The sequence below is a fragment of the Rattus norvegicus genome, chromosome 19 (genome assembly GCF_021556685.1).
Source record: "Rattus norvegicus strain SHRSP/BbbUtx chromosome 19, alternate assembly SHRSP_T2T, whole genome shotgun sequence".
Lineage (NCBI taxonomy): Eukaryota > Metazoa > Chordata > Mammalia > Rodentia > Muridae > Rattus > Rattus norvegicus.
In genome coordinates this window covers 25047419-25072957 of record NC_141552.1, presented here as the reverse complement: position 1 = coordinate 25072957, position 25539 = coordinate 25047419, and the positions used below count along the sequence as shown (strand labels likewise).

General features: G+C 42.0%; 2 protein-coding genes across 3 annotated transcripts in view; both read right to left on the bottom strand.

The window, feature by feature from the left end:
• LOC147999228 (disks large homolog 5-like) overlaps positions 1-25539 on the bottom strand; it is a 144176-nt gene that overhangs the window by 87089 nt on the left and 31548 nt on the right. The window lies entirely within an intron of this gene.
• LOC134483547 (disks large homolog 5-like) overlaps positions 1-25539 on the bottom strand; it is a 31388-nt gene that overhangs the window by 982 nt on the left and 4867 nt on the right. Inside the window, exons 1-4 of one of the 2 annotated variants that reach the window (XM_087596293.1) lie at positions 3556-3745; positions 2363-2522; positions 1035-1178; positions 234-400 (exon numbers count right to left, since the gene is read on the bottom strand). In XM_087596293.1, coding sequence (XP_087452419.1) covers positions 234-400; positions 1035-1178; positions 2363-2522; positions 3556-3682 — 598 coding nt within the window. In that variant the 5' untranslated portion in view covers positions 3683-3745. Of the gene's footprint in view, positions 1-233; positions 401-1034; positions 1179-2362; positions 2523-3555; positions 3746-25539 lie in introns of those variants that run through there. The other variant, XM_087596294.1, reaches the window with a different exon arrangement.

Below are 25539 nucleotides of genomic sequence, written 5' to 3'. Positions count from 1 at the left end.
ATAATGCAGCTTCAAAAAGAGCAGCAAAATATATGTGCAAAATAATTCAGTTTCTGAAAAGTGGTTGGCTTCCCAGAATACTTGTGCATAGGCAGAGCAATGAACAATTCCATACATGAGGTGGTTGGCTGGTTGTGAGTGTAAATTAGTAAGGTGGTAGGAAAAAGCACAGATGTATCAAATTGGCAAATTTTATCAGATATTGTTAAGCTAACACAGCTACTCGTCCCTACCAGATGATGCTGGGTCTGGACGTTGCTGGTCTTTATCTTTCTTGCTGAAGTCAACCAAATATTTCTGGTTCAGTGCACACTCAAGATGTCTCTCCTTGCTCTCCTGCTTCAGTGGGACCAACTTCTTCCTACATGTGTTTTCCATCAGGAGCTGGCTGAGCAGGTTTCTGGAAATACAGTCTGCATAGTAAGATCATGCTGCCCCTTTCTCCCATTCCTACTCCCAAGTCCCACTAAGTCTACCAGGTCCCAGGTACCCATGAAGACTTAATAAAATACATCTTGATACATATAATGCTCCTGCACAAAACACAAAGAGTTAATTCGGGGAAGAATAAATTGTTTGTTTGGCCGGAGCACCAATTAGTGTCCACATCTCTCAAAAAGAACATGGATCTTCATCTATCCATGAAAGCCCAATGCATGAGGGCAACATCAATTAGTAGTTGGCAAACACCCGCAAAAGAGGTCAGTAGAACCAAGGGAAGGTCATGCTAACCATGTGGTCCATGCACTGAGTTTTGTAAAACCTGGCATGACACGAGAGGTCCAGGTCAGCCTAATAATCTTCTGCTGACTTCAATCAGTGCTGTTCTATCTAGAGCGTTCTGCAGATGCCTAGACAATCCTGGGATGAGGAACAGTCTTTTATGGAACTGAAAACTGAGTCCTAATGACCCTGGCACACTGATGTGTAAACAGCACAAGAGATAGAATCATAGCTGAAGACCGTCCAATCCAGAACAAAGAAAGTCAGAAATGGCCATTTCACAGGTGATAGCCTTTCTGACCAGGACTTACCTAGAGAAGGTAATCTCCTTCTTCAGCTTATGGCTGTTCTCATGGATCACAGTGTTCTCCATCTCTAAGTTGTGCAGAATTGACATGACCGCCTCCTCCATTCTCTCCAGGTCTTCATAATATGGATTTGGCCTGAAGTGTGGCCTGGCCCCAAATGATAGAATACAATGAACATCAGCATTTAGGAATATATGAGCTCAGGGTGGGTCCTGTACTACACCAGCCCTGGAAGGACACCTTCTGAATTCTACATATTGGGATCTTCTTCAGCTTCAGAAACGTGTTTTTCTGCGTCCAGGACACCAGAATCTCAGCATCCAGATGGAGGCTTCCCTGGCTCCCTTTGTTCAATCAAGAGGAAATCTGCAGTCAAGCCAGTTAAGCTATCAAGAGCCTAGGCCACACCTCTCCATGCTCCCCCACCCAACACAGCCAGAAACCTGTGATTTCTTTTCTCCTGTCCCGATAACAGACCATATATCAACACAAAATTATAATCTGCACAAGGAATACAAATAAACAGACAAACGTGCTCACATAGGCAAAGAACTGTGCTGTTGACAGTGGGGCTCCCAGAACAAAGCATTCACTTCACCATGAATGTGTTACAGGTAAATACTCAGGCTAAGAAATAGACTCCTATATTCCAAGTGTGGAGTGAAATATAAACATATAACAGTTGTGCATATGCATTTGGATGTATGCACACACAGACTCACAGACTGAGACACACCCACAAAAAAAGAGAAATGTAAACAGAGTTAGAGAAAGAGAAAAGCAAATATGGAAACAGAGAGCACTGTGAGAACCAGGAGAAATGCATGCACCATTGCTGTGTCCGAGGGGCTCCCACAGACACACAGACAATAACAAACAGGCCTGAGCCTGACAACTTCTATTCAAGCATTGAGATGAACAGTTTGGGACCAGGCCCCTCAGGCTGCTGCCTGGATCTTCCAGCACTCAGTCCCCTGCCTAGCACGTACAGAGACTCACCATAAACTCACTGCAATTACAATCTTGCAAAGCCACCTGATGTCAAGGGCTTTGCAAATGCACACTGGGAACTCATTCTCCCTGACTTTATCCCTGAATTCTTCATTCAGACCACAAATTCTGCTTTTCAATAAATGGAAGCAGACGAGTCCACTGTCCATCTCTCTCCTCAGGAAGGGTCAGGTTCTGAATCTCCTCTATATGGGAGGTGAGGTTTAGCACAGGGTGGTTAGGGAGGCACAGCTTTCTAGAACCCAAAACCTTAATAGGATAAGATGAAGGTGACCTTGCAGACCCAGGAATGAAACAAGAGCATTTGGAGCGATTCATACATGTTCTTCATGGATCTCTCTGTCAGAAACCTCAGGCGATCTCTCAGGTCATTTCTCTCCTCAGTAATGAGCTGCAGCTCTTTAATCAGCCTCTCCTTTTCCTTCTTGGCCTGCTTCTCGCTTAGGGCAGTGCCAGGGGATGATGTTTCTCTCCCAGCGTCTGTAGGTAGAAGAACACAAGTGAACCTGCATGGGGAGAATTCATAGAGTGTACATAGACCTCAGTGAGGCCTAAACAGGAGAACAAGCCTGGAACCCAGTGTCACTGCTAGGCGATTGGTCTATGCTTAAGAGGCCTCCTCAGTGGATCTCAGTTCTCCCACTACTCTATAGAGACCAAGAGATGTAAGCAGCCAGGTGTGCCCTATGCCGGACATCACGTGCTTACATGTACCATGGAGATGGCTTCTCCAGGATTAACATCAACTGACCAGGGTACAGCTTGGTTTCAGGACCCTCACCCCTGTGGTTTCAGAACTCAGATGATAAATTCACCATTCACAAAACTTGAGTGATTGGAGACACTCAGATGTCCTACCCTGATACTCTAGGCTAACAACTTTGGATTTAAAACACATTTCCAGGGAGGTCATGTTCAACAGACTTATCAATTCCCCTATATGAAATAACAAATGCCCCAGAAGTTCCAATAGGTTACAGGCTGAATCTTGGTCCACATGTTCCAAACAGTTTTGGTATTTTAGAAACATGTGTGTAACACACAACCTCTAATATATAAAGCTAATGATGACCCTGCCAGTTAGAAGAAATCAGAGAAGGTCTAAGAACATAAGGTTATTGCCTGGAGCACAATCTCTCCCTGTTCTTACTGTCAGGTGTCCACTGTATTTAAAGAAGCAATGATAGTGAAATACATTGCTGCCCTGTCTAAACTCAGAAAAGGTGGACCCTCCATGACTCCTGATCGTGTTATTATATCAATGTAACCTAACAAATGCACTGTAAAAGTAAAGGCCAGAAATTCACAGTATAATAGCATTGGCCTTACCATATACTCCCTGTGGGGTTGGGGAAACTAAAGTTCTGAAATCCTGACTTTCAGGAATTGTGATGTTCATGGAAATTCAATTCCTTTTCAGATGCTCCAGTTGCTGTGGCCCATTGCTAGAAAGGTCAGCCTAAGCCTGCAGCCCCCCTGACAGGGAGCTCCAAATATACTGCCCAGAACTTACTAAACATTCCCCAGAAGTGCTGTCTCTGTCCATCATTACTTTGAGACGAAAGGCCAGATTCCTTCACTCTAGTCTGTCCACAATCGACGTTCCCCCTCCCAAAACGCTTGCGAAGACGGGAAAACATGTCTTAGGGTGTAACCGCCAGATTCAGACTGAGAGAAACTAGGGCACTGGTTGTCACTACAACACTGGTGACATCACAGAGGATGCCAGAACTCTCTAGGAGACAATAGAATGTCCAAGAAGGGACAGCTGATGTCATGGGGAGCAGACTTTCCCTCCCTGCTAATGTTCTCCCTGTACTGAGCATAAGCAGAGGGGCCCTTTCCAGGAGAATTTCCTGGGGCAGAGCCACTGAGCATCTCCTGCTTCCAAAGCCAAATTTTCCTTAAGGCTTGATTATAAAAAAACCTTAGTAATTCCTATGCATCTAAATGAATGTTTCCTTCCATATCTTGCCCCAAAATGTCTCACTAACTCAAATTGTCCTCATTCACCAATGTTAGCCATTAAACTTCCTGAGATTTCACACCAGCTTGAATATGCAGTCAAAAGTTCTCCTGTCTCATTATGTACATGTGCTTTATATCACATCAAGAAATAGTCTGCATGGTAGGTTACAACATGCGTGTGTATTAGGGGAACACTCATGAAGTCATGTGCTTAGCAATCGACAATTGCCAGAAAATTCCTTAGGAGAAAGAGTTGAAGTCTTTATGGTGCTAGGAAAAGTGTGGAGACCAGTTGGCAGAGGAAAATGCAATATTGGAGACACCAGTGAAGGGAACCTCATGCTGGTGGTGGGGTTCTCCTCTCTGCACCAATGTCGCCAAAGGAGCACTGCTCACAGGCCTGAGTAAGATATACCATGAGCTTCTATCAGAAAAATAAAATAGTCAAGAGATATAGGGGGTGCACAGAAAGGTCTAAAATGAGGCTATAAACATCATTAAGTGGATAGAGCAAGGTCCCAGCACCTGTACACTGGGAAATGGCCACCACACCAAACACAAAAGCATCTATCATAGTGAAAAATGAATACTTTACAGAATGCACCCACTAACACTGATTGATCACATCCGTAGTTCAAATTTTGGGGGCAAATTCATGGCCCTAACTATCTTTCTCTCAACTTATATACCAAAAAATAAGAGAGACAGAGAAAAGAAAAAGTCAAAACAAAATCCCAAGTTTCTCATATGAGGACTGCAGGAAGTGTTATATGGTAATCAGTTCTGATTAGACATTTTAGATAGAACAGTACATAGTGACCCTTGATGTGATGGGCCCTATATAAAGCTTTTTGCAATATTGGAATTTTAACAAACCTCATCCAGAACGTACAGAAGAGGTAAGGATGTGATCACCATGTCCTTGCTCTCTATCAGGTTATTTTTCTGTGTCCCCGATTGTCAGGCATAGAACAGCAACACTCTGAAATAGCTGGTAGACATGGGAAAACGTGGCTAAAACTATAGTTGTGGGTTGCACACCTCAACTGTCAAAGGCTAATGCTGTCCTCACAGTCCTTGGAAGCCACTCTTGTAAGCCTATCTATTGGAAAGTGGAAGGAGGTTTATCTGAGCTCAAAGTGAACCTGGCCAGCCAGGGAGAGGGCAACATGGGATACTTGAGACCATGTCTAAAACCAGCACAGAAACCCACCGGCATTCAAAGCATCATCCACCAATTCTCGATTATCTACCATTCTCTCCCTACCAGTCGTTCAGTTTGGAATGGTAGAAAAAAAAAACTGGGACTGATCTTTCCATTCTAAGGACCTTGATCTCTCTTTCCTTAGGTTCACCTTAAGAGTGCATACAAATGGATATCATCATCTGAACATCGTAGTATTATCTACTCTGTATATGTAGCATAATACTGTGCCTATGACAATCTCAAGCTTCCTTGAGTGTTGTTGCCCCATCAAGAAGTGTGATGTACTGAGGCCAATCCCTAGGGATCCTTTCAAGGGATTAGAAGGAAGCCATCAGAGATACTCCACTTCTTTGTCATTAGATTAAATCAAGTTGACACAATGTGAACCTGGTGGGCTATTTGACCATGCATCTTTCTCACAACCCCTCTTTTCTGAGTTCAGTCCATGGCAGAATTCATTGCCCAACATCGTAGATATTTCTTTGTATATTTCCACAAGAGCCAGGTTTCTTTTCTTTTTTTAAAATAGAATTAGTTGTAGTCAATCAACTGTTGCCCTATGTAAGAAATGATTAGTATATATTGTAACTTACCACACTGTATTTGTGTATACAAGTACATTATTGGAAATCCAGCATTACTGAGGAATTGGAAACCAGTGCTGTGGCCTTGCCTTTCTGTGCCTAGTCCTGGCTCACAGGCAGCAGGGTGCAGACCTTGAGGTCCTCTTCAGGGACAGAGTGATGGTGAATGGGCACTGAGCAGGCAGAAAAACACAGCTGAGGCAGCTCCTTTCAGGTATCAAACACATCATCTCCTTCCCATCTTAAGGGCTGTTACTGAGGTCTTGCCCCCATACCTACCTTAATAGCAGCAAATTTGTTACACAGCAGCCAGCTCTTTCCTATTGTTCTGTAATACGCCTCTACATCATGGATGCCAACAAACAAACTAACAAAAAACAAAAAAACCTGACATTGAACTGTGTGGTGCAGGTCACATACCCTGTTATATTCTGTATGTTACGAGGTTTGTTAATCTTAACAAGTTCCCCAACTATGAGCTTCACATAGGACCCATTAGATTCAAGGAAAATAGGAACAATTATGTGTAAAATGACCCGAGTCAGGGCCCATAGACAGCAGCATTTCCAGCACTTGTGCTTTAGCCCATGTGGATTTTGCAATGAGCTGGGCCTAGCAATGTCCAGTACACAGTTGTGAGCTGTTGCTCTGGTTGAACTGTATTGGTGTGTGCATTCAATAAACTACACCTATTTAAATGAATTCAGTGTTCCTGTGGTCTGAGTCCAGACCTCTTGACACCAAATCTTCCCTTCAGCAGCACTTAGGAAAAGAAGCTAAGGTTAGGAAAGGTGACATCTTGTCATAAATTATGTGACAAGAGGGATGGAGAAATGATCCCTTGTGTTAAGAATCAAGGTGTCCTCTGTAATATTCAGGTCTATACTGGCCCTGTGCATCAGCTTCAAGGACCCGTTTCTGATTTTCTTTGGGGTTCCCGTGATGATGCACTCAGACATGATTGGAAAGAACCAAAACGGTGGTCAGACTTGATTTATAAAATGCAGGCAACATTGCAAACTTATGTTGCAGGATATTTGATTCATATTATCAGCCCCAAGATAGTGTTATTTGCTTTAAAAAAAATTACCTCTGGCAGTTCAGTTCAGCACTAGCACCGATATTTTACCCTAGAGCTTTTTTTGTTTGTTTGTTTGTTTTTTGTTTTTGTTTTCGGATGAACAAGTACTTTCTTATTTTGTTGACCAGCCCTAGCTCTTACTTCTTTGCACAGTCACAGAGAGACCTCAAACATATACTCAGCCAAAGGCAGGGGAATGTAGAAAAGAGCCTAAGGCAATACCACATAATGACATTGAAAGTGGGTGGCCAAAAGGTGTTATAAAATTCACCTCACTTCAGTGAGTGATGACATACCAACCTGGTGGCCTACGATTCTGGAATATTAATCAGAATCCTTTAGTCATATTAGATCTTAATAGAAACAAGGAAGCAGTCCTTTCCTGAAGTATACATTCATCATACGTAAAGAAGATATTACATCCATATACAACTCAGAATAGAATTATCCCCCAAGACCGGAAAGATCTGGCAACATGAATATTAGCAGCTTCTCCTGTGTTACAGTGGTAAGCACAGAAGAAAGAGGAAGATAGGGCTGAAAACAAAAGCATCAGGCCAGAGCACTGTTTCTCAGGATGAGTTGCCAGGTGAAGGTAAATAAACCTTACTAAGTTTAATACAGTATTACATACACTGTTGTAAGTAACTGGAGCCGAGGCTATCCCCAAAGGTTTGCCTGTCTGTGAAATCTGATACCCTAACTCAGGTGTCTTCCCTGGCCTCAGTGGGAGAAGGTGCACCAGCCCTACAAAAACTTGATGTGTCTTGGTGGAGGCACACTCTGAGGGATATTCCTCTACTCTCTCAGAGGAGATGGTGTGAGGACATTGGGGAGGAACTGTGGGAGAGAAGTAACAAGAGAAAGGACAAAAATTGGGATGCAAAGTGAATTTAAGCCTGTCAGTCACTGCTCTATTGCTGTGAAGAGACACCTTAACTAAGGTAACTAATAAAAGAATCAGGGTGTGCCCATGGCTCCAGGTAGATATGTAGCAGAGGACTAGCTTATCTGGGATCACTGGGACGGGAGAACCTTGTTTCTGAGGAAGCTTCATGGACCATGATATTGGAACTTAGGCCTCTGAGGCAGGAGTGAATTGGTGGGTGGAGGAGAAATCTCATAGGGAGAGGGCGTGGGGGACAGAAGAGAGACTCATGTAGAGGAACATGGAGTGGGAGATAAATTGGAAATGTAGATAAAATAATGAAAGAAAACTAAAAAAATGAGACTATGAGTATCATTCTAATTCAAGCCTCAAATAATAAAAACATAAATGCGAGAGTCGCCTGGTCCTGTTCATGTCATCCTGAATCTTAAAATCTTTTTTCCTCCAAATTCCGTGCCACATGAGGTGCACTGACCTGTCAGCTGCCTGCTTGGATGACAACTGCAGCAGCTTCCCTATGCACTTGCTTTGTAGGAGCACGAAATCTATTGAGCTCCCTTTTCCAAGTTGGAACTTTAATTGGTAAGAGTCTTGCCTTGAGGACACCTTCCACATCTGTACAGTACAGAGGCAGGAGGCTTATTGTTAATAACATTCATCTCCTTAACTATGTCACCCTCCTCTTCAGCACATGACTTTGCTGTGACATTAAACTTCTTAGTGATCTTTTCCACTCTAAGCTGCACATGGTTTTCATGTGTTTGCCCTGTGTGTTGTTCCTTCTCCTGCAGTCTTGAGGAACAGTGACCAAAAGTAACCAAACCACAGACTCAAAGCCATGTTAATACTGTATTGTGTACTATTTTCACAGAGTTGCCTGAGGTGTGAATGGGACATGGAGAATTCGAACATAGTTTGAATCTTAGGCCTTTCACTGGGCAGTCCCTCATCTTCTCTAAAATTTAACCCCATTCTTCTACCATTGAGACCCACCTGCTGCTTAGCTCTTTACCCCTCTGCCGTGGTCTGTTCCATATCTCTTCCTGCCCATGTCTATTCTGAATCTCCTGCTTCAGCTTGCCTCTGCCTATGTCCCTCTCTATGCCCGGAAGTTCTGCCCACATACTTCCTGACGCAGCTCTTGGCCATCAGATCTTTATTACATCCAGTCAGCAGTGAGACAACACCTGATACATCTCTTAGCTTGTGTTGAGCTGGTGAGAAGGACAAACATCCACAAAATAGCAAACCTGATGATGGGACATAGAAATGACAAGAGAAATCCTGCCAGCACTTAGCTCACTGCCAGTACAGAACTAACAATTGAAAGTTGACACACCTTAGTACAAAGGGAGGTCACCTCAGCATTTCCGCTTTTACTCCAAGAAATACCTTTAATTTAACATTAATAAGCTAGATAAAATAAGAAAACTTATGAGATGCATCAGGTAAGAATTACTGTCACAATATTCTGTCCATTCGTATTTTGCAAAATTGGAGAAGGTACTTTGTTATGTAAATTATATTAGTCTAAATTTTTGTACCTAAATCATTTTCTATCACTTTTTAAGCTTTGTATCCCTTATCTATCATAACTTGCATTTATTAACCATAATAAGTCTTCTGAGACCAAATGTACTTTCATTAATTCCAAACAATTTAAGCGTTTATGTCTTTCATCCTTAAAATTTGACACATTTTTTGCGTACAAATTTTCTTTTTCTTTTTCTTTATTCAGCTTCCACACAAAGATTATTTTTGCTCTGATTTAGAGCAGGATGCAAAGGTGGAGTGCAGACCTGAGGGGAGGGCAGATGAATGGAGTTGAGCTGCAGGATGTGAGGTTCACAGAGAATAAATAAGAAGTTAAAAAAATAAGAAATAAGCACAGTGGGGATGAAGCTGTGAATGCTTGGCATGGGGAGGTTTGGCAGTGGACTGGGCATTTTAGGGGTGGGGTGGGATTGGCGTGGGTTCTGGAGTAGTAAGGATGGTGTCTGTTCTTGTCTTTTGGGGAAACTCCTCGGTCTTCTCCCATCCCTCCTCCACCTCTACCCCCACCTCCAACCGCCATAACTGCCTCCTACCACAGCAGAGGCTTCTGGGCATCGGCCTCTTTCTGCTCAAGCTCTTCTATGTGCTCGGGGGTGGTACAAGCTTTTAAAAGTCCCAGGCAGTGGGCAGACCACGCACACTCTCCTGGCATCCCCATCCTCTCTCAGGACTTATGGTGCCAGAGCGGTTATCACAGGAGTTTTGATACTGCTGTGGACTGTCCATAGAGCCCTGCTTTCTGAGCCTCCCATGTCCACCCTGTTCCTGTCCAGGTTCCTGGCTGTCACATTTCTGCACGATGGTGAACAAGTTTGTTTTTCTGATTCTCATAACAAGAAAAGGTTAAGACTAAACTATCTAATCTTCAACCCCATCCCAGATCTGAGGAGGAGAAATGTTGCCTGAATAAAAGGAAATTCAGAGCAAACAGCTTCCAAACCTAAGAAATAACAGAAATGGTTGGCTACCCTGGGAGTCAGTCAGCAAATATTCCTGTGTCACTGTGGCATCCACCTTCAACTCACTGGGCCAGGAGCTCTGACAACAATCCTTTGAAGCAGGTCACTTGAAGGACTATCCTATTTTTTTTTCCAAAAACTGGGACACAGAGTTCCCCATGATCAACTTCTGCACAGTCTGGACAGCTTTCTGGCAGCAGTAGAGGTAAGTAGGTAGTATTTCACCCAATGGTTCTTTAGAGCCCATCATCTTTTTCAGAATAGATTGGGGACACTACCAGGAGTTGAGGTCTCTCCCACTGTGAAAAGCCTTTAACTATTAGGACATCTGAAATGGCAGATTCTTCAGATCTCTAAAGGATTTGAGAACCACCTTTGTATGTAATGTCTATCTCAGTGGACAAATGTGGCTTTTTTCCCAAGGGATTTACTTCCTACTTAACTTTAAAAACATACACAGGAAGTTAAATAAAGCTTATTTCTGTACCTAACTAAAGCAGTACCTAACATGACTGGAAGACTGATTATTTATAGTTGGAAAGTACTAGCTTGAATTCCTTAATTATCCACGGCAGTGTGCAGTAGTAATTTTATAAAATTAGAATTTTACACCACATTGTGAATAAGTTGCATATACTTATATCTTAAAAATGAATTGAATCATTTATGCAAGTACAATTTTAAATTCTATCATCATTCAAGAATCCATGCCATCCTAAAATATTTGAGACTTGGTATTGCTTTCTAGTATAAATAGAGATACAGTGATCTATGATTTTGTCATTTTAGTCCCTTCTCCTGATTTCCCACAACATTAGACAGAGAATTGAGGAGAGAAAGAGAAAGGAAGAAAGACATCCCTGATTCGAATCTGCTTTACTGTTTCCTCCCTGACCATGGCCAGTAAGAACTTGCAACCAACCCCCTAACTGACAATAATCATCCATAACCAACGGCAGACAAATAACCACCCACCCACCCTTCCTCTTGAGAATGAGGGGGTCATGTTCCTTTAAGTTGCTTCCCAATGTGTGTGGGGTGACAACATGTTTTGGGGACCTTACAACAATTGGGACATTTTCCAAATCCTGGGAGATCTTGCAGTTTCCTATGTGTCCAGACCCTGAATGTGCCAGGATTAACTGAAGTCCTGGCTACATTAACAATGAAAAATACAAACACACATTCCTACCATATGAGGAAGGTCACCGGATATCTACCCCTTGAAGTTTGCTCAAAACAATTAGTCAATTAGCTTTTTATTCATCTTCAGGTCACTTCTTAGTAAACAGGCAGAAAAGAGACAGATTGTTTGCCAAAATTATATCAATTGCTTCTAAGCCAGTCACCAATAGAGTTCCTGCCATCCTTTGAAGTTTCATCAGAGAGGCTCTATTTTGCACAGACTCACAATACTTATGTCTCCCATGTGGCAAACTAAAAGAACTGTTAAGATCTCCTTAAATAATTCAACAGTTTTCCCAATCCAAAGTCTCCCACCCTCCTCCAAAAAATCAAGAGATTCCTCACAAACATCTCCACTCACTTCGGTACCAGTTTATATATCAGTCACATTTCTGTTACTGCAGAAAAATACTATGACCAAGAACAACTCAAGGAATACAGTTCTTCACATTGTGGTAACCAACCCCAACTACCAAATTATTTCATTGCTAAGTCATAAATGTAAGGTGGCTACTGTTTTGAATTGTAATGTAAATAGCATGTATAAAGTATGTCTCATATGTGGTTGTTCCCTGAAGGGCTTGCAACCCACAGGTTGAAAACTGCACTTGTGTGTGGTGGTGGGAGGGGGGGTTATGAGTTTTTTGTTTTGTTTGTTTGTTTCCCTTTTTCTCAAAACCCAAATGCTGATAAGAACATAGGCCAATATCAGGCTCTTCAATTTTATTCCATTAGGCACTGTGTCTGATCTCATGATATTAACATGCTGGTTTTTCTTTTTTACTATTCCCCAAAATGAAGGTGAAATCATTAAAGGTGATGCCTCCCGCAGTGCTTTACTGTCTTATTAGTTAGCAGTGTCTGACTGCCCTGCTCAGTTGTGCTTTCATGTGAGTTCTGAGATTTTTTTTCATTCCCATGAAGATCTGTATTGGGATTATAATGGGATGGATTTAAACCTGTAGATGACTCTGGTAGGATTCGATATAATAATATAAATCATACTGATACATGAAAATGAGAGGTCTCTTCATTTTCTGGTTTCTTCAGTTTTTTTATTTTTCCTAATGATTTCATTTTAACAAGTCTTTACTTCCTTAGATATTACAAGATTTTTATTCTGAATGGGTTTGTTTTCATGGCTTCTTTCATCATATTTATTGTTGGTATACAGGAGTTCTATTGATTTTACTGTGATTTTAGTGAATGTGTCCATGAGCCATAGGAGTTTGCCAGTGGTTTCGTAGTGGTCTTTATATATGGATCATATCGCCTGCAAATGAGAATGCTCTGACTGCTTTCTTTCATATTGACATGCCTTTCCATCTCTCTCTTGTCATATTGTTTGGATAAGACTTCACATACTAGTTGAATTAGATGAAAAGAATGAACATCTGTGACTTATTCCTGATTTTAGTGGAAATCCATTATGATTTCCTCCAGTTAGGATGCTGTTTGCCTTGCATATAGCCTTTATAATGTTAAGGTGTGTCTTCTCCATATCCCAGATTTCCAGGAATTTTGCATTAATCACTGTGGGATTTTGCCAAAGAGATTGTCTGCCTCTACTGCAGTGATCATGTGTTTCCTGTTCTTGGTTTTCTGTGGTGAATTGTTTATTCATTTGTATTTGTTGAAACATTCTTGCACCTCTGCAGTCAAGCCAGCTTGATCACGGTACCTGACACTTTTGGTAAATGTCTGAATTTTATTTTCCAGGATATTACTGAGAAATTTTTCACTTAACTGTTCCTTCCAATCTTAGTTTCTTTTCTATGCTGTGAAGAGACACCATGAGCAAGGGAACTTTTAGAAGAAAGAGTTTATTTCAGCTTACAGTTTCAAGGATCATGAGTCTATGAATATTATGCTGGGGTACACGGCAGCAGGTAGGACACCATGTTTCTAGAGAACTGGCTGAGAGCTTACATCTTATGTGCAAGTCGGAGACAGAGAAAGTGTTAACTATAGATGGTGTTGAATTTGGAAACCTCAAAGCCCAATCCCATACACTCCTCCAACAAATCCGTATCTTATAATTCTTCCCGAATATTTCCACTAACCAGCAAGAAACATTCATATATGTGAGTTTATGGGGGCCATTATCATTCAAATCAACATATTCCACTCCCAATTCCCCATAGGTTCTTAAACATATCATAATAAAAATACATTAGCTCAGCTTCCAAAACCCCTGTAGTCTTTCGGTCTCTACACAGTTTATCCACAGTGCTTTTCGACCCTCCAGGAAGTCCCTTAATTATTCCCCTATGAAATCAAAAGGCAAATTGCATATATCCAATGTGTAATGCCAAAAATATGTTATCATTGCAAAGGGAAGTTGGGAATGTGGTGAGCCAGTTCAAGGCATTAACCCAACAGGGCACAGTCCACATTCTCTACTTCTGATGCATGACAAAGGGATTAGATGGGTCCACTGCTCTGGCTTTGCTGACTGCAACATAATTCCTAAAACTATGTTGTATCGCATAGATCTGAGGTGGTTGTGTTTTCATTGTCACTCATTTCTAGGATTTTAATTTTTCCTTATGTGTTCTCCCTTGGCCCTTTCAGTAGTGTGTTGTTTGTGTTGCTGACCTTCCACGAGAGTGTGTACTGACTGCACTTTCTATTGTGTGATACCAGTTTGATTCCTTTGTGCTTAGATAGAATGCGTGACACTACTTCAGCTTTCTTATCTTTCCTGAGGGCTGTTCTGTGTCCTAATCCGTGGTCAATTTTGGAGACAGATCCACAGGCTGATAGAAAATATATGTATAGTTCAGTGTAGTTTGTTAGGTCCATTTGACTGATGATGTCACTGAATTCTGCTCCTCCTCTTTTGTTTATTTGCATGTGATCTGCCAAGTGGTCAGAATAGGCTATTAAAAACAATCACAACCACTATTATAGCTAATGGGTAATTTCAGATCTATCTGGTAATTATATATTTAAATTTGTGACTGCTGTGTTTAATATGCATATATTTAGATTGTAGTATCTTTTGGTAATTGCAAAGTATGAAATGAATGTCCTTACATCTTCTGGACAGGATTGGTTTGAAATCTATTCTGTCAGCTGGATAGAGAAACTGCATAGAATTGCTATAGGGACCTGTGTCTTAGGTCTGTTTCCCTAGTATATCCTCTACATCTCTCATGATGGTGATCCTGTTTCTGGCTAAATAATGTCTGTTCACTGGGGAATTGAGTTTAGTGACATGCAAATATTATTTAAACCTATGTATTTAATTTTGTTAATTTTTGTGGGTTTTATTGGCTTCTTTTGATTGACTGTTCTAGTTTTGTTAAATTATTTCCTGTTTCCTCTGGTATTTTATCCTTCTCTTCAAACTAAAGTATTCCTTTTAGGATCCTCTATAGAGCTCCTTACTGGTTATACATATTTTGTAAATTTATTCATCATATGCCTTAATCAGCACAGTAGCTGGGCAGCTGCCTGCCCTCCATGGTATCAGATCTACTTTCCAAACAATAACGCTCAACTCTTACTGACTGTGTAGCATCTTGACTGCTCTTTGTTCCCCTTGGACAGCCCTCAGGACCAGGCTCTCCTCTCCCTTAACCATGGCTGCTGTCCTCTTCCTCTCTCCTCTCCATCACACATGTTCTTCCTTTATTCTCTGGCAGCTTCTTCCTCCTTCTTCCCTCCTCATGATCCTCTCTAGCAAAGCCCTCAAAGCTCACCTCCCCCATCTCTCTGCTGTGCAGCTGTTGGCTGGTGGCTTCTTTATAAACACAGTTAACTGGGGGCAGGGTCAGGTTTTTTTTGGATTAACCAGTTTTGAGTTCTCCAAATTAGCAGTAAAATACAAGCAGAAGTAGGCCAATCCACCACAAGGAATTCTTTTGCTTTGTTTTGTTTTAATTTTTCTTTTACCTATTACTTTATTTTATTTTTGGCTATTTTTTAATCATTTGTTTTTTTATTTATGTATATTTCAAATGTTGTCCCACTTTCCACACTCCCCTCATCATATCTTACATCCCATTTCTGCTCAGCTTTGCCTATGTGACAGTGCTCCCCCACCCACACATATCCATTCCCACCTCACACCTCTAGGACCTCATTTTGGTGGGCAACAGGCCTCAGGGTAGTCAATGGCCTCCCACCCCATGATGCCACTTAAGTCAGTCCTCTTCTACACAGTTACCTAGAACCATAGACCCATCCTTGCATATACTTTGGCTGGCAGTTTGGTCCCTAGGAGCTGTGGGACTGGTGACAGAGGATCTGGTTAGATATTAAAGACAAATGGTTGCTGCTTTCTCCTCTTTTTCTGGTTATAGGTGAAATCATGTTTGTTTGCTTCCCTTTTTTTAAATTATTGAGTTGATTAATTTCTTGGTTTTTCTTGTGTATAGTTTAGCTCATTTTCTTGGGGTTTTCCTCATATTATCCTCTGTTGTGCTCTCTTAAAGAAAAATATTGTTTAAATTTGGTTTTGTTGTGAAATATCTTGGTTTCTCTATTTATGGTGATTGAGAATTATGCTGGGTATAGGAGTCTGGGTCTGCATTACATCTGCCCAAATTTTTCTGGCTTTTGGAGTCTCTGTTGAGAAGTCTGGTGTAATTCAGATAGGTCTGAATTTATTTATTACTGGTTATTTATACCCTACCCCTTTTAAAGTTCTTTCTTTGATCTGTGTATTTAGTTTTTTAATTATTATGTGAATGGCAGAGTTTTTTCTGGTACAGTTCATTTAGCCTTCTGTAGGCCTCTTGTACAGTTATGGCATTTTCTTCCTTACCTTATGGAAGTTTTCTGCTATAATTTATTGAAGATGTTTACTGGACCTATGAACTGGAAATCTTAATTCTGTTCTATATCTATTATCCTTAGATTTGGACTTTTAATTGTGTCCTGAAATTCATGGATGTTTTGGATTCAATAAACCATACATGTTTATCTGAGATGGGTGTTTTGTGTTTTGTGGGGTGACCTCCTTGATGCCAACTCTTCCATTTAGTAGCAGGTTGGATAATGAGACATGGTCAGGAATGGTGACTTCTTGACATAAACTATATGAAAATAGGTAGGTTAATTTATGTGTGTTAAGTATCAGTAGTCTCCTGGGTGGTTTTGGTTCCCAGTTGGCCATGTGCAACAGTTTCAAAAGCCCAGGATTGATGTTCCTTGGGTTTCCTATGATGATGCACTCAGATATGACAAATATCAACAGAATCCTCGTCAAAGAACTTAATTTATATAATAGACCGAAAATTACTAATTATGTTACAAAATATTTGATCACACTGTGATCTCCAAGAATGTATTATTTACTGATAAACTATTGTGTGGTATAGCATCGCCATGGCACAGACATATAACACGAGGGTTGGTTGTTTGATGTAAACATGGACTTTACTTTGGTAAGGCTAACCTACCACACACCTTTATTGCAAAGTTAAAACTGCACTTAGGTTCAGAGATGGTCAAGGAAGGACTTGAAAGGAAATGAAGATAACTAAACCAATGGAAAGTCTTTGAGTTGAAGGATTTTTAGAAAGTGTGCAGAGGGAAGAAGAATGCTCTTCTGGGAGGTCAGTGAATTAGGAAGGACAGTTGGGAGTTGACTTCTGTATCTGGCTCCTGAAACTTCATTGGTAAAAATTAATGTCTGGAATTTTGTGTTGTAAAACAACACATTGGCTCTGCAGCTTTTGGCAAGGGCCATGGACAGAGAGATCACACCAGCTGGGGACAATCTGAAAAGAAGTCAGGTTTTCTTAAGTCACCTGAGAAGTCCTCAAGGAGAGAGGAATGAATGGGTAGCACCATAATAGAAGGCTTTAGGATCTCGGATAGTGCTACTCTAGATGCCTTGGAAATAGAAGCAGAAAATGTAAAGCTAAATGACTTCACAGGAATTAGCTCATTTCTGATTATGATTTTTTCATATTGGTATTTTATATTTATTCTTTTTTTTTAAATTTAAATCAAGAGCCTTAGGTTGTAAGGTGAGGCGGTCTTAGAATCAGAAAATGCTTAGAACACTTGTATGGCGCCCCGCAACTAACACTATCTGGCTAGAAATTCTACTTTTAACTTCATCACCATCGAGAGCTTCCATTTAACCAGCAGGGTCCATGCCAGGCAGACACTGAGCAGGTTGTATGTTCTGTTAATCTCCACAAAAACACAATTCAGCAGAAACACGTCCATTTTACAGGTGAAGAAACCACAGCTCAAAGCAAATGGTTATCAGGGTCCCCTCAGTCTCACTGTCTGTCACTTAGACCCACATCCTTCTCTGTAAAGGGAAGCCATGGGCCTGATGTGGCTGTGCAAGCTGACTCTGCTGAGATGATCAATGCTATTCTTGACCCTGGGAGAATTTAAGACAAGGTGACCCACAGACTCCTGGGGTAGATTCTGCCTCTGGTTCCTAAGGTAGGACACAGTATCCCTTGCCATAGGTCTCTACTCACATGAGGAGTCTGCTCCCATGTGTCAGCTTCTATGGCAGTGGTTCTCAACAGTCCTACTGCTGCAACCCTTTAATACAGCTCTTCATACTGTGATGATCCCCTCCATAAAATCATTCCATTGCTACTTCATAACTAATATTGCTACTCTTATATGTCATAGCATGCTAAGTATCTGATATGCAAGGTATCTGACATACACTCTCCTAGAAGGGGTCACGACACACAGGTTGAGCAACATTACTCAATAAACTTTTTCTTTTTCTTTTATAAAGAGAGGCCTTCATCTCAGAAGGACCTGGACCAGATGCCCTGTAGTAGTGACAAGTTTTAGCAGGCCCAAGGCTGCTTGCCTTAATGACACAGACATTCCTGGCTAAAGGCACAATCTGAAATCACTGTCCCCAGGATATTTCTTACCTCACCCCCCCCCATTACAATATCTGTCTCCTTGGACATATCTGTCCAGGAAGCCAGTCCCTGTAGTCTCTGATACAGACAGAATGCTAAAGGCAAGAATGCTTTCCCTCTGTTGGCCTACCGTCACTTCTACAGAAGTAAGTTCAAATCCCCGAGTGTAAATGTGTGTCTTTAACATAATGTGTGAAACTTGTAATCTCATCTGTTTGCATTGGCAAAAACCTACTCTCACTTCAGATTAACAGCTGACCAACAATTATTTTCAGGAGACCACAGAGGCTGGCCAGGCCTGCAGAGTCAGATCCCCTCCCTTCCTGGGATGATCCCACCCAGGTTGGACTTCAGCTTCACTTATCAGCTGATATCAGAAAAATGTTATCTTAAGATTCTGCAGTCCACGGTCTGGACAAAAGTTGTTAAATGACTAGTATGGGAGTTTTCTCCAGCTTAAAATCATTCTGGTCTCTTCTCTCCCCTGGACTGCCCTCTGTTCTCTCAGGTCTGTTGGTCCTGGAAAGACCTGGGTTCACCTCAAGGCCTGGGTTGTGGAGGAGGACTTTTTGTTGTGGAAATGAGCATGGATCAAGGATGTAGTCCTACTCTGACTGGGCAATTAAGCTGCAGAAAATCTTCTCCAATGACAGAACTAGGTCATGTGGGAGCCAACACTGTTTAAAAGGGAGAGCTGGTTGCTTTCTCCTGGAAGAAGCACTTGGGGGTTGACTGTCACTTCTGAACCTTCTGTTCTAAGTCACTTCTCAGAAGGGGCACTTTGCTCTGACTTCTCCATGGGACTCACACAGCACTGGGGCTGGAGGATCCTATGGTGTTGCAGCTCTGAGCTGGGTGGGGTAGCTCACACTATCTTGAAGAAGCCTGTTTTCACAGCTGATCTGGATCTGAGGAACAGGTGCTTTTAAAGAAGCATGTGAAAGTATCTCCTGCAGGGGAGCTCACAATGCAGGGAAAGTCACACAGAACAGGGAAAAGTGGCTTCCCAACTTCCACTGGGCAAGAACCAGGGAGGGTATTGGATGGATGATCAGAGAGTTTGAGAAAGGCCTGCATCTCCCTGAATGTCCTCCCTCAATCATAAGTCCCCCTACTGCCCCAGGGGCACACCTGAGGCTCAGCAAAGACTGCCACCTACTGGGGTCCCTCAAACTAAGCAGTGAGGGTAGAACTGTGCAAAACACATCTGGGGATGGGGAGACATAAGTGTCAGCTGGGCCTGTCCTCACTGCCTTTAGACTCTAATGGCAGGGCCGGTGCAGGGAATGGCTACTCCAGATCTCAAATGTCTTGGGCTGAAGAAGTAGGAGATGTCAGGGTCAGGGGCCGGGGCCGGGGCCAGGGCTGGGGACAGGTCAGGGTCAGGGTCAGGGTCAGGGTCAGGCAGAGTCAGGCAGAAAAAATTCAAGTCCCTGCCAGCAGACTGATAGGCTATGGGCATGAAGAAGTGCTGTGGTAGAGAGTGCCCTTGTTCTCTCTGGTTCGGCAAGTAACCAAGGTGGGATGGGAAAAGTTGGGGAACTCACAGACCCTTGTCCTCCAGCCTCAACTGCCAGTGCTTGGCTAGCAAGAAGCCAAAGAGACTCCAGGGATCCCCTGATTTCCGGATATCATTTTCCTCACGGTGTCCAGGTTGAAGGCTGTGCTCAGCAATGCCACAAGGCCACTGGACAAGTAGAGCAAGCACAACTGGACTAAGAGCACCCTGGGCTCACACTGGGACCCAGGTCAAATGGCCACAGAGGGGCACCAGGCAGCCTGGCTCCAGCCCCTAGCCCATGTGCTCCCAGACCACAGCAGTTCTGCTAGTCCCTCCTGCCATGAGCGACACCACCTGGCAGGCTTGCACTCTCTGTCAGGAGCTTTCCCACAAACACAGCTAGCAGCCACTTAATGACCCTCTTTATTCTTGTTAACCATAATGGCTAGTTATGAAGTCTCACTGGGAAAGTGTATTGATAAGATGAAAGCCTTAGGAGAAAACTAGAAAGACATAAAAATAAGTAAGATGCTGGAGGATGATCCTGACCCACACTGAGCAGTGGGAACACCAGAGCCCTGTAGGGATGCCTGACAACCTAACACATTGAGCACGCACAGCTCAGTAAGTTCCCTGTGAACACACATCTCCTGAGATCTCTCTATTTAATTGTATGTGATCCTGTCCACCTAACACAGCACCTCATGTGGAATAACAAAAGCCACCTGCAGGAGCTGTGGTGATGACTCACAGGGTAGAGCATCGGCTGTTCTCTCAGAGGAACCACGTGGTCCCTAACAATAATATACAACGGGGAATGGGATTCCTTCCTTTGGACTATGAGGGAAATTCACCCAGGACAGGCCACAGACAGACTGTAGAAAAAAAGACCCATTGACATAAATGATAAAACTAAGTCTAATCTACATCAATAAAAACACAGCATACTTCTGGTCAAGGACAAGAGCATCTGTCAAAACCTGTTTCCCAGCATGACATTGAAGGTCATAATCTCTGGGGTAAATATCGATGCTGTATTGCAAGAAAAGCTGAAGCACATGGTTCTCCATTAGGATGACTTCTGTATTCAATTGTGAATGTTGTCAATTTTCTGCAGCAATTTTTCTGTATATTACTCAATATGTGGTGCATAGGGTCAATAATTGCTGGGGACAACATAGATGACAGGGACTCCCAGCAGCAGGCCAGGATGGAGACATCTCAGTAGCCCACAGCAGCTCTTTGTAAAGACTGGTTGTTCCCATTTCTCCTACCCTTAGCCCTGGACAATGGCTGTATAGATTTCATTTCTGTGTGGCTGCCTTTCAGATGACCTTGGTGTGCACAATTATTCTATTATATCTGACTTTCCTACTTCCTTCTCCTTCTGCTCTGGTGAATTCTGTGAAACTAGATGTTGCTTGATGTTATGATTCTTAAACAATTGGAAATTGAGACATAGGAGCACAGCACAGCACAGCCCCGATGGCCCAGGTGCATGCTATGTGTTCTTGTTTTGGAAACAATGTAATAACTGCACAATAGATTCCAGATTAATGCTTGACTTGCAAAGAAACTTTAAAGTAATTATCAGAAAATGAATTAGAGCCAGCATTAGGACCCTAAGAAAGGAAAAAGTTATTGCATTAGGAATTAAGTTTTATATAACATTTGAGAGTGGTTCCTGGATAAGAAAGTATAGAATATATAAAATTATATACTAGTCAGAATACGGGGACTCATACAAGAGTCTTTGTGTGCAAGGAAGAGAAAGCTAGCGGAACCACTGAGTTAAGGGTTAACTTGATACTTTCTGGTCACTGCCTGGCATCTTTGCTTATGTCATTTATCATTAGAGCTTCCCAGGAAAATGCAAGTAGCTGACCTCAGAGCTTTGAGCTCTGAAGTATAATAAGTTAAAAGTTAAAGTTTAAATAATAATAAGTTTACAATTATTATTATTTTGGCCACAGGCCTGGGAATAGGGGAAGCTTGAAACTTTGGCCAACAATTGTAATTCTTATTTCTTTGTGGGATGTGGTTATTCTTTTGAATTTGATTTGGCAATGATTATACAATGTCTTTTTTCTACCTACTTTTGGATTATTAATAAAAGACTGAAGCAAGAGAAAGGCTGGAGAGGATGAGAAGAGAGAATGTGAGGAGTGTATGAAGATTGTGTGTGTGAGTGAAAGGAGAGTGCATGTGGTGTGTGTGAAATATGTGTGAGGTGTGTATGAAGAGTGTGTGTGAGAATGAAAGGGTAATAAAACAAAGGTGTACATGAGTGTGGGAGTTCGAGAAAAGAAAACCACAATAGAAAAAGCAGAGTGCACAAGAGAATGCAGTCTGTGCAGCCCCAAGCTGAGAGAGAGAGAGAAAGAGAGAGAGAGAGAGAGAGAGAGAGAGAGAGAGAGAGAGTTCAAGCCTTGAAATTGCCTGTCAGTTTGTACCCACAGAGTAGTCTGTATATTTATTAAGCACCTTCCAGATATCCCTGCCTTCAGTTGAGAACCCGGATCCTGTGTCAAGGCTAGACCCCGGCAGTAAGTTGCACACAACTCGTGGGACTCAGAATTGGAAGAATTGTGTAAGCCCCAAACCCCTTTCCTGATGTTTTCGATCTGGAAAGGACCATATGTGAGAGCCACGGTCCCCTCGGCCAAAGAGGAGTGCTGAGAAAGAATAGGTATGAAGTGATAGTGTGATAGTTTTATAGTTTTATTATGGGCAAACTGAATCCAGTGAGGGATCTATGTATGAAAAGATTCTTCATAAGGTATTGCTTAAAAAGAGAATTCACTTTGAAAAACAGTAGCTCTCTGATTGTCTTCTCTTCATTTGTTCTGTGAGCTTTTGGTTACCTGATAAAGGGACCTTGGATGAGGCAGCATGGGAAAGCATAGGAAAGGATATAAAAACCTGGATTCTGGAACATAAGGATGAGAAAGACGAAGGACAGGTTCCAGAGAAAGCGCTTATGTTCTGGTTTGTGGTGAAACAGGCACTTTCCCAGGCTGAGATAACAGACCTGCCCAGCTCATCAGCAGGGTCTGTTTGTAGTACAAACAGTGCTGTGAAGGAAGGAGTGCCTCTACTGTCCAAACAAACCGATAAGAAACAAACTGCTAAGTCATCAAAACCACCGCCTTCACAGTGTATTGTAGATTTACTAGAGACTTCCTCAGACCCTGAGGAGGACGAGGAGGGAGAGCATTTAGATCCTGGAGATGAATCTGAGAGAGGATGAGGCAGCTAAATATCGTAATCCTGACTGGGCCCTCTTACGCCTAAGAAAAGGAGTAAGAAAAGAAGCCCCCCTCAGTCCCGTATTCTGCAAGCAGTGTAGAAGGCCAGGGAACAAGGAGAACATTTGATGCTATTTCTAACAGTAAGCATGGAGATCCAGAAATGGGAACTCATCTCCTTTAAACTTGTTAAGGAATGAAAAGAAAATACTTCTAAATATGGCCCTACTTCACCTTATGTCCTCTCCCTTGTGGAAAATCTGGTAGGCATTTATTTGGCTCACTCCTGCAGACTGATTTATCCTGGCCAGGTCCTGTCTCACAGAGGGACAATTTCTCTTATTTAAAGCTAATTATGAGGATGAGGTTAGACTTCTTTTAGGTGGAAAAGTATCTCTGGGGTAATTGACTTAACTGGGGATAAGACAGTCTGGGCCACTGATCAAAGTGTCTAGGTGGATCTGTGGTCCCTTTGTCAAGAAAAGATCCAGGCAGCTACTCACCTTGTACAAGAACAACTGGATAACGGTCATATTTAACCCTCCACCAGGCCTTGGAATACACCTATCTTTGTGATTAAGAAAAAATCTGGCAAATGGAGATTGTTACAAGATGTAAGGAAGGGGAATGCAGCCATGGAGGCTAAGGGGCTCTGCAACCAGGACTGCCCTCTCCCACAGAGATTCCCGAAGGATGCTCTGCGTGTGTTATAGATTGCAAGATGTTTCTTTACTATCCCTTTGCATCCAGATGACAGGAAGCCTTTGCCTTTAGTTTACCCTCAACAAATTTACAAAGGCCTTACCAGAGGTTTCAATGGAAAGTGCTCCCACAGGGAATGAAAAATAGTCCCACTTTGTGTCAAACATTTGTGGATATGGCTTTGTCTCCCACTCGTCAACAGTTTCCTGAGTTGTTGATTTTTCATTCTATGGATGATATTTTGATTGCTCATTCTTCCCTGACTTTGCTGAATCAAGCTTTGGATAACCTTATACAAAGTGTGCGTAAGTATGGGTTAATAGTGGCTCCTGAAAATTTTCAAAAGGATCCCCCATACAATTATTTGGGGAGAATTCTTTATTCTGATCCTATTTCACATGCAGTCTTAAGATTTAGGATGGATAAGTTGAAAACCTTAAATGATTTCCAAAAACTGCTAGGAGAAATCAACTGGATTAGACCTTATGTAAAATTTTCCATTGGCCAATTAAAGCCACTTTTTGATATTTTAAAGAGAGATCATTGTCCCAAATCTCTCTGAGTGTTAACTCAAGAGGGACAAAAGGCTCTGCAGGTGTTTGAGGAGGCCATCCAGGCACAACTCACTGTCAGAATTGATTTATATGAGGCCTGTGAATGTGTTATCCTGCATACTTCCCTAACACCCACCGGGGTTATCTGGCAAGAACAAGGACCTTTAGAATGGATCCATTTGCCTGCTCCCTCCCCACGTTTTGATTCCTTATTATGATTTAGTAGCTCAGCTCATTATGGAGGGTAGAGAAGGATTAGGGGATATTGGGTAAAGATTTCGAATTGATTAGAATACCCTGCACCAACACTCAGGTTGAGTGGTTGCTAAATTTTTCTGGTTCCTTTGCATTAGCTTTTGTCTCCTTTAAGGGGCAAGTGTTATATCATCTTCCAAAAAATCCTCTGTTACATTTTCTGAATTGACAACAAGTTATATTTCCTTCTGCCTTCTCTATGGAGCCTTTAGATCAAGGAAAAATATTCTTTACCAATGGTTCTTCAAATGGAAAAGCCATTCGTTATTGTTTCTGAAACTGACACCAGGACCTCCTTTACCTCAGCTCAAAAGACAGAGTTATATGCAGTTATTGAAGTTTTTTCTCATTATTCCTCGATTCATTTTAACCTCTATCCTGACTCTCAAAATGTGATAGACTCTTCCCTGTTATTGAGATAGCTGTGATCAACACAGACAAAACAACAATTAATACCTTATTACAAAAATTATAACAATTGGTGCGTCAACGCTTGATTCCTTATTTTGTGGGACATACTCGGGCTCACAATAGTCTTCCTGGACCTTTAGTCACAGGAAACTCATATGAAAATTTATTGAGTCAGGGTTTGCTTTTAGACGATGTTAGTAGAGCAATCGCCACCCGTGGTATTCACCACCAAAATGCTCAGGCACTGAGATATCAATTTTCTTTGACTAGAGAGGCAGCTCGTCAGATTGTAAAACATTGTTCTGCTTGCCTACAACACTTCCAGCTTCTCTGCCTGGAGTTAACCCTCAAGGACTCAAGCCTGGAATCCTACGGCAGATGGATGTAATTCATGTTTCATGTTTTGGAAATTTTTCCTTTGTTCAAGTGACTGTTGATACCTTTCTGGAGTTATTTTGGCCACAGCCAGGACGGGAGAAGCATTCAAGGATGTACAGCAGCATTTGTTTGCTTCTTTTGCATTTCTTGCCATCCTG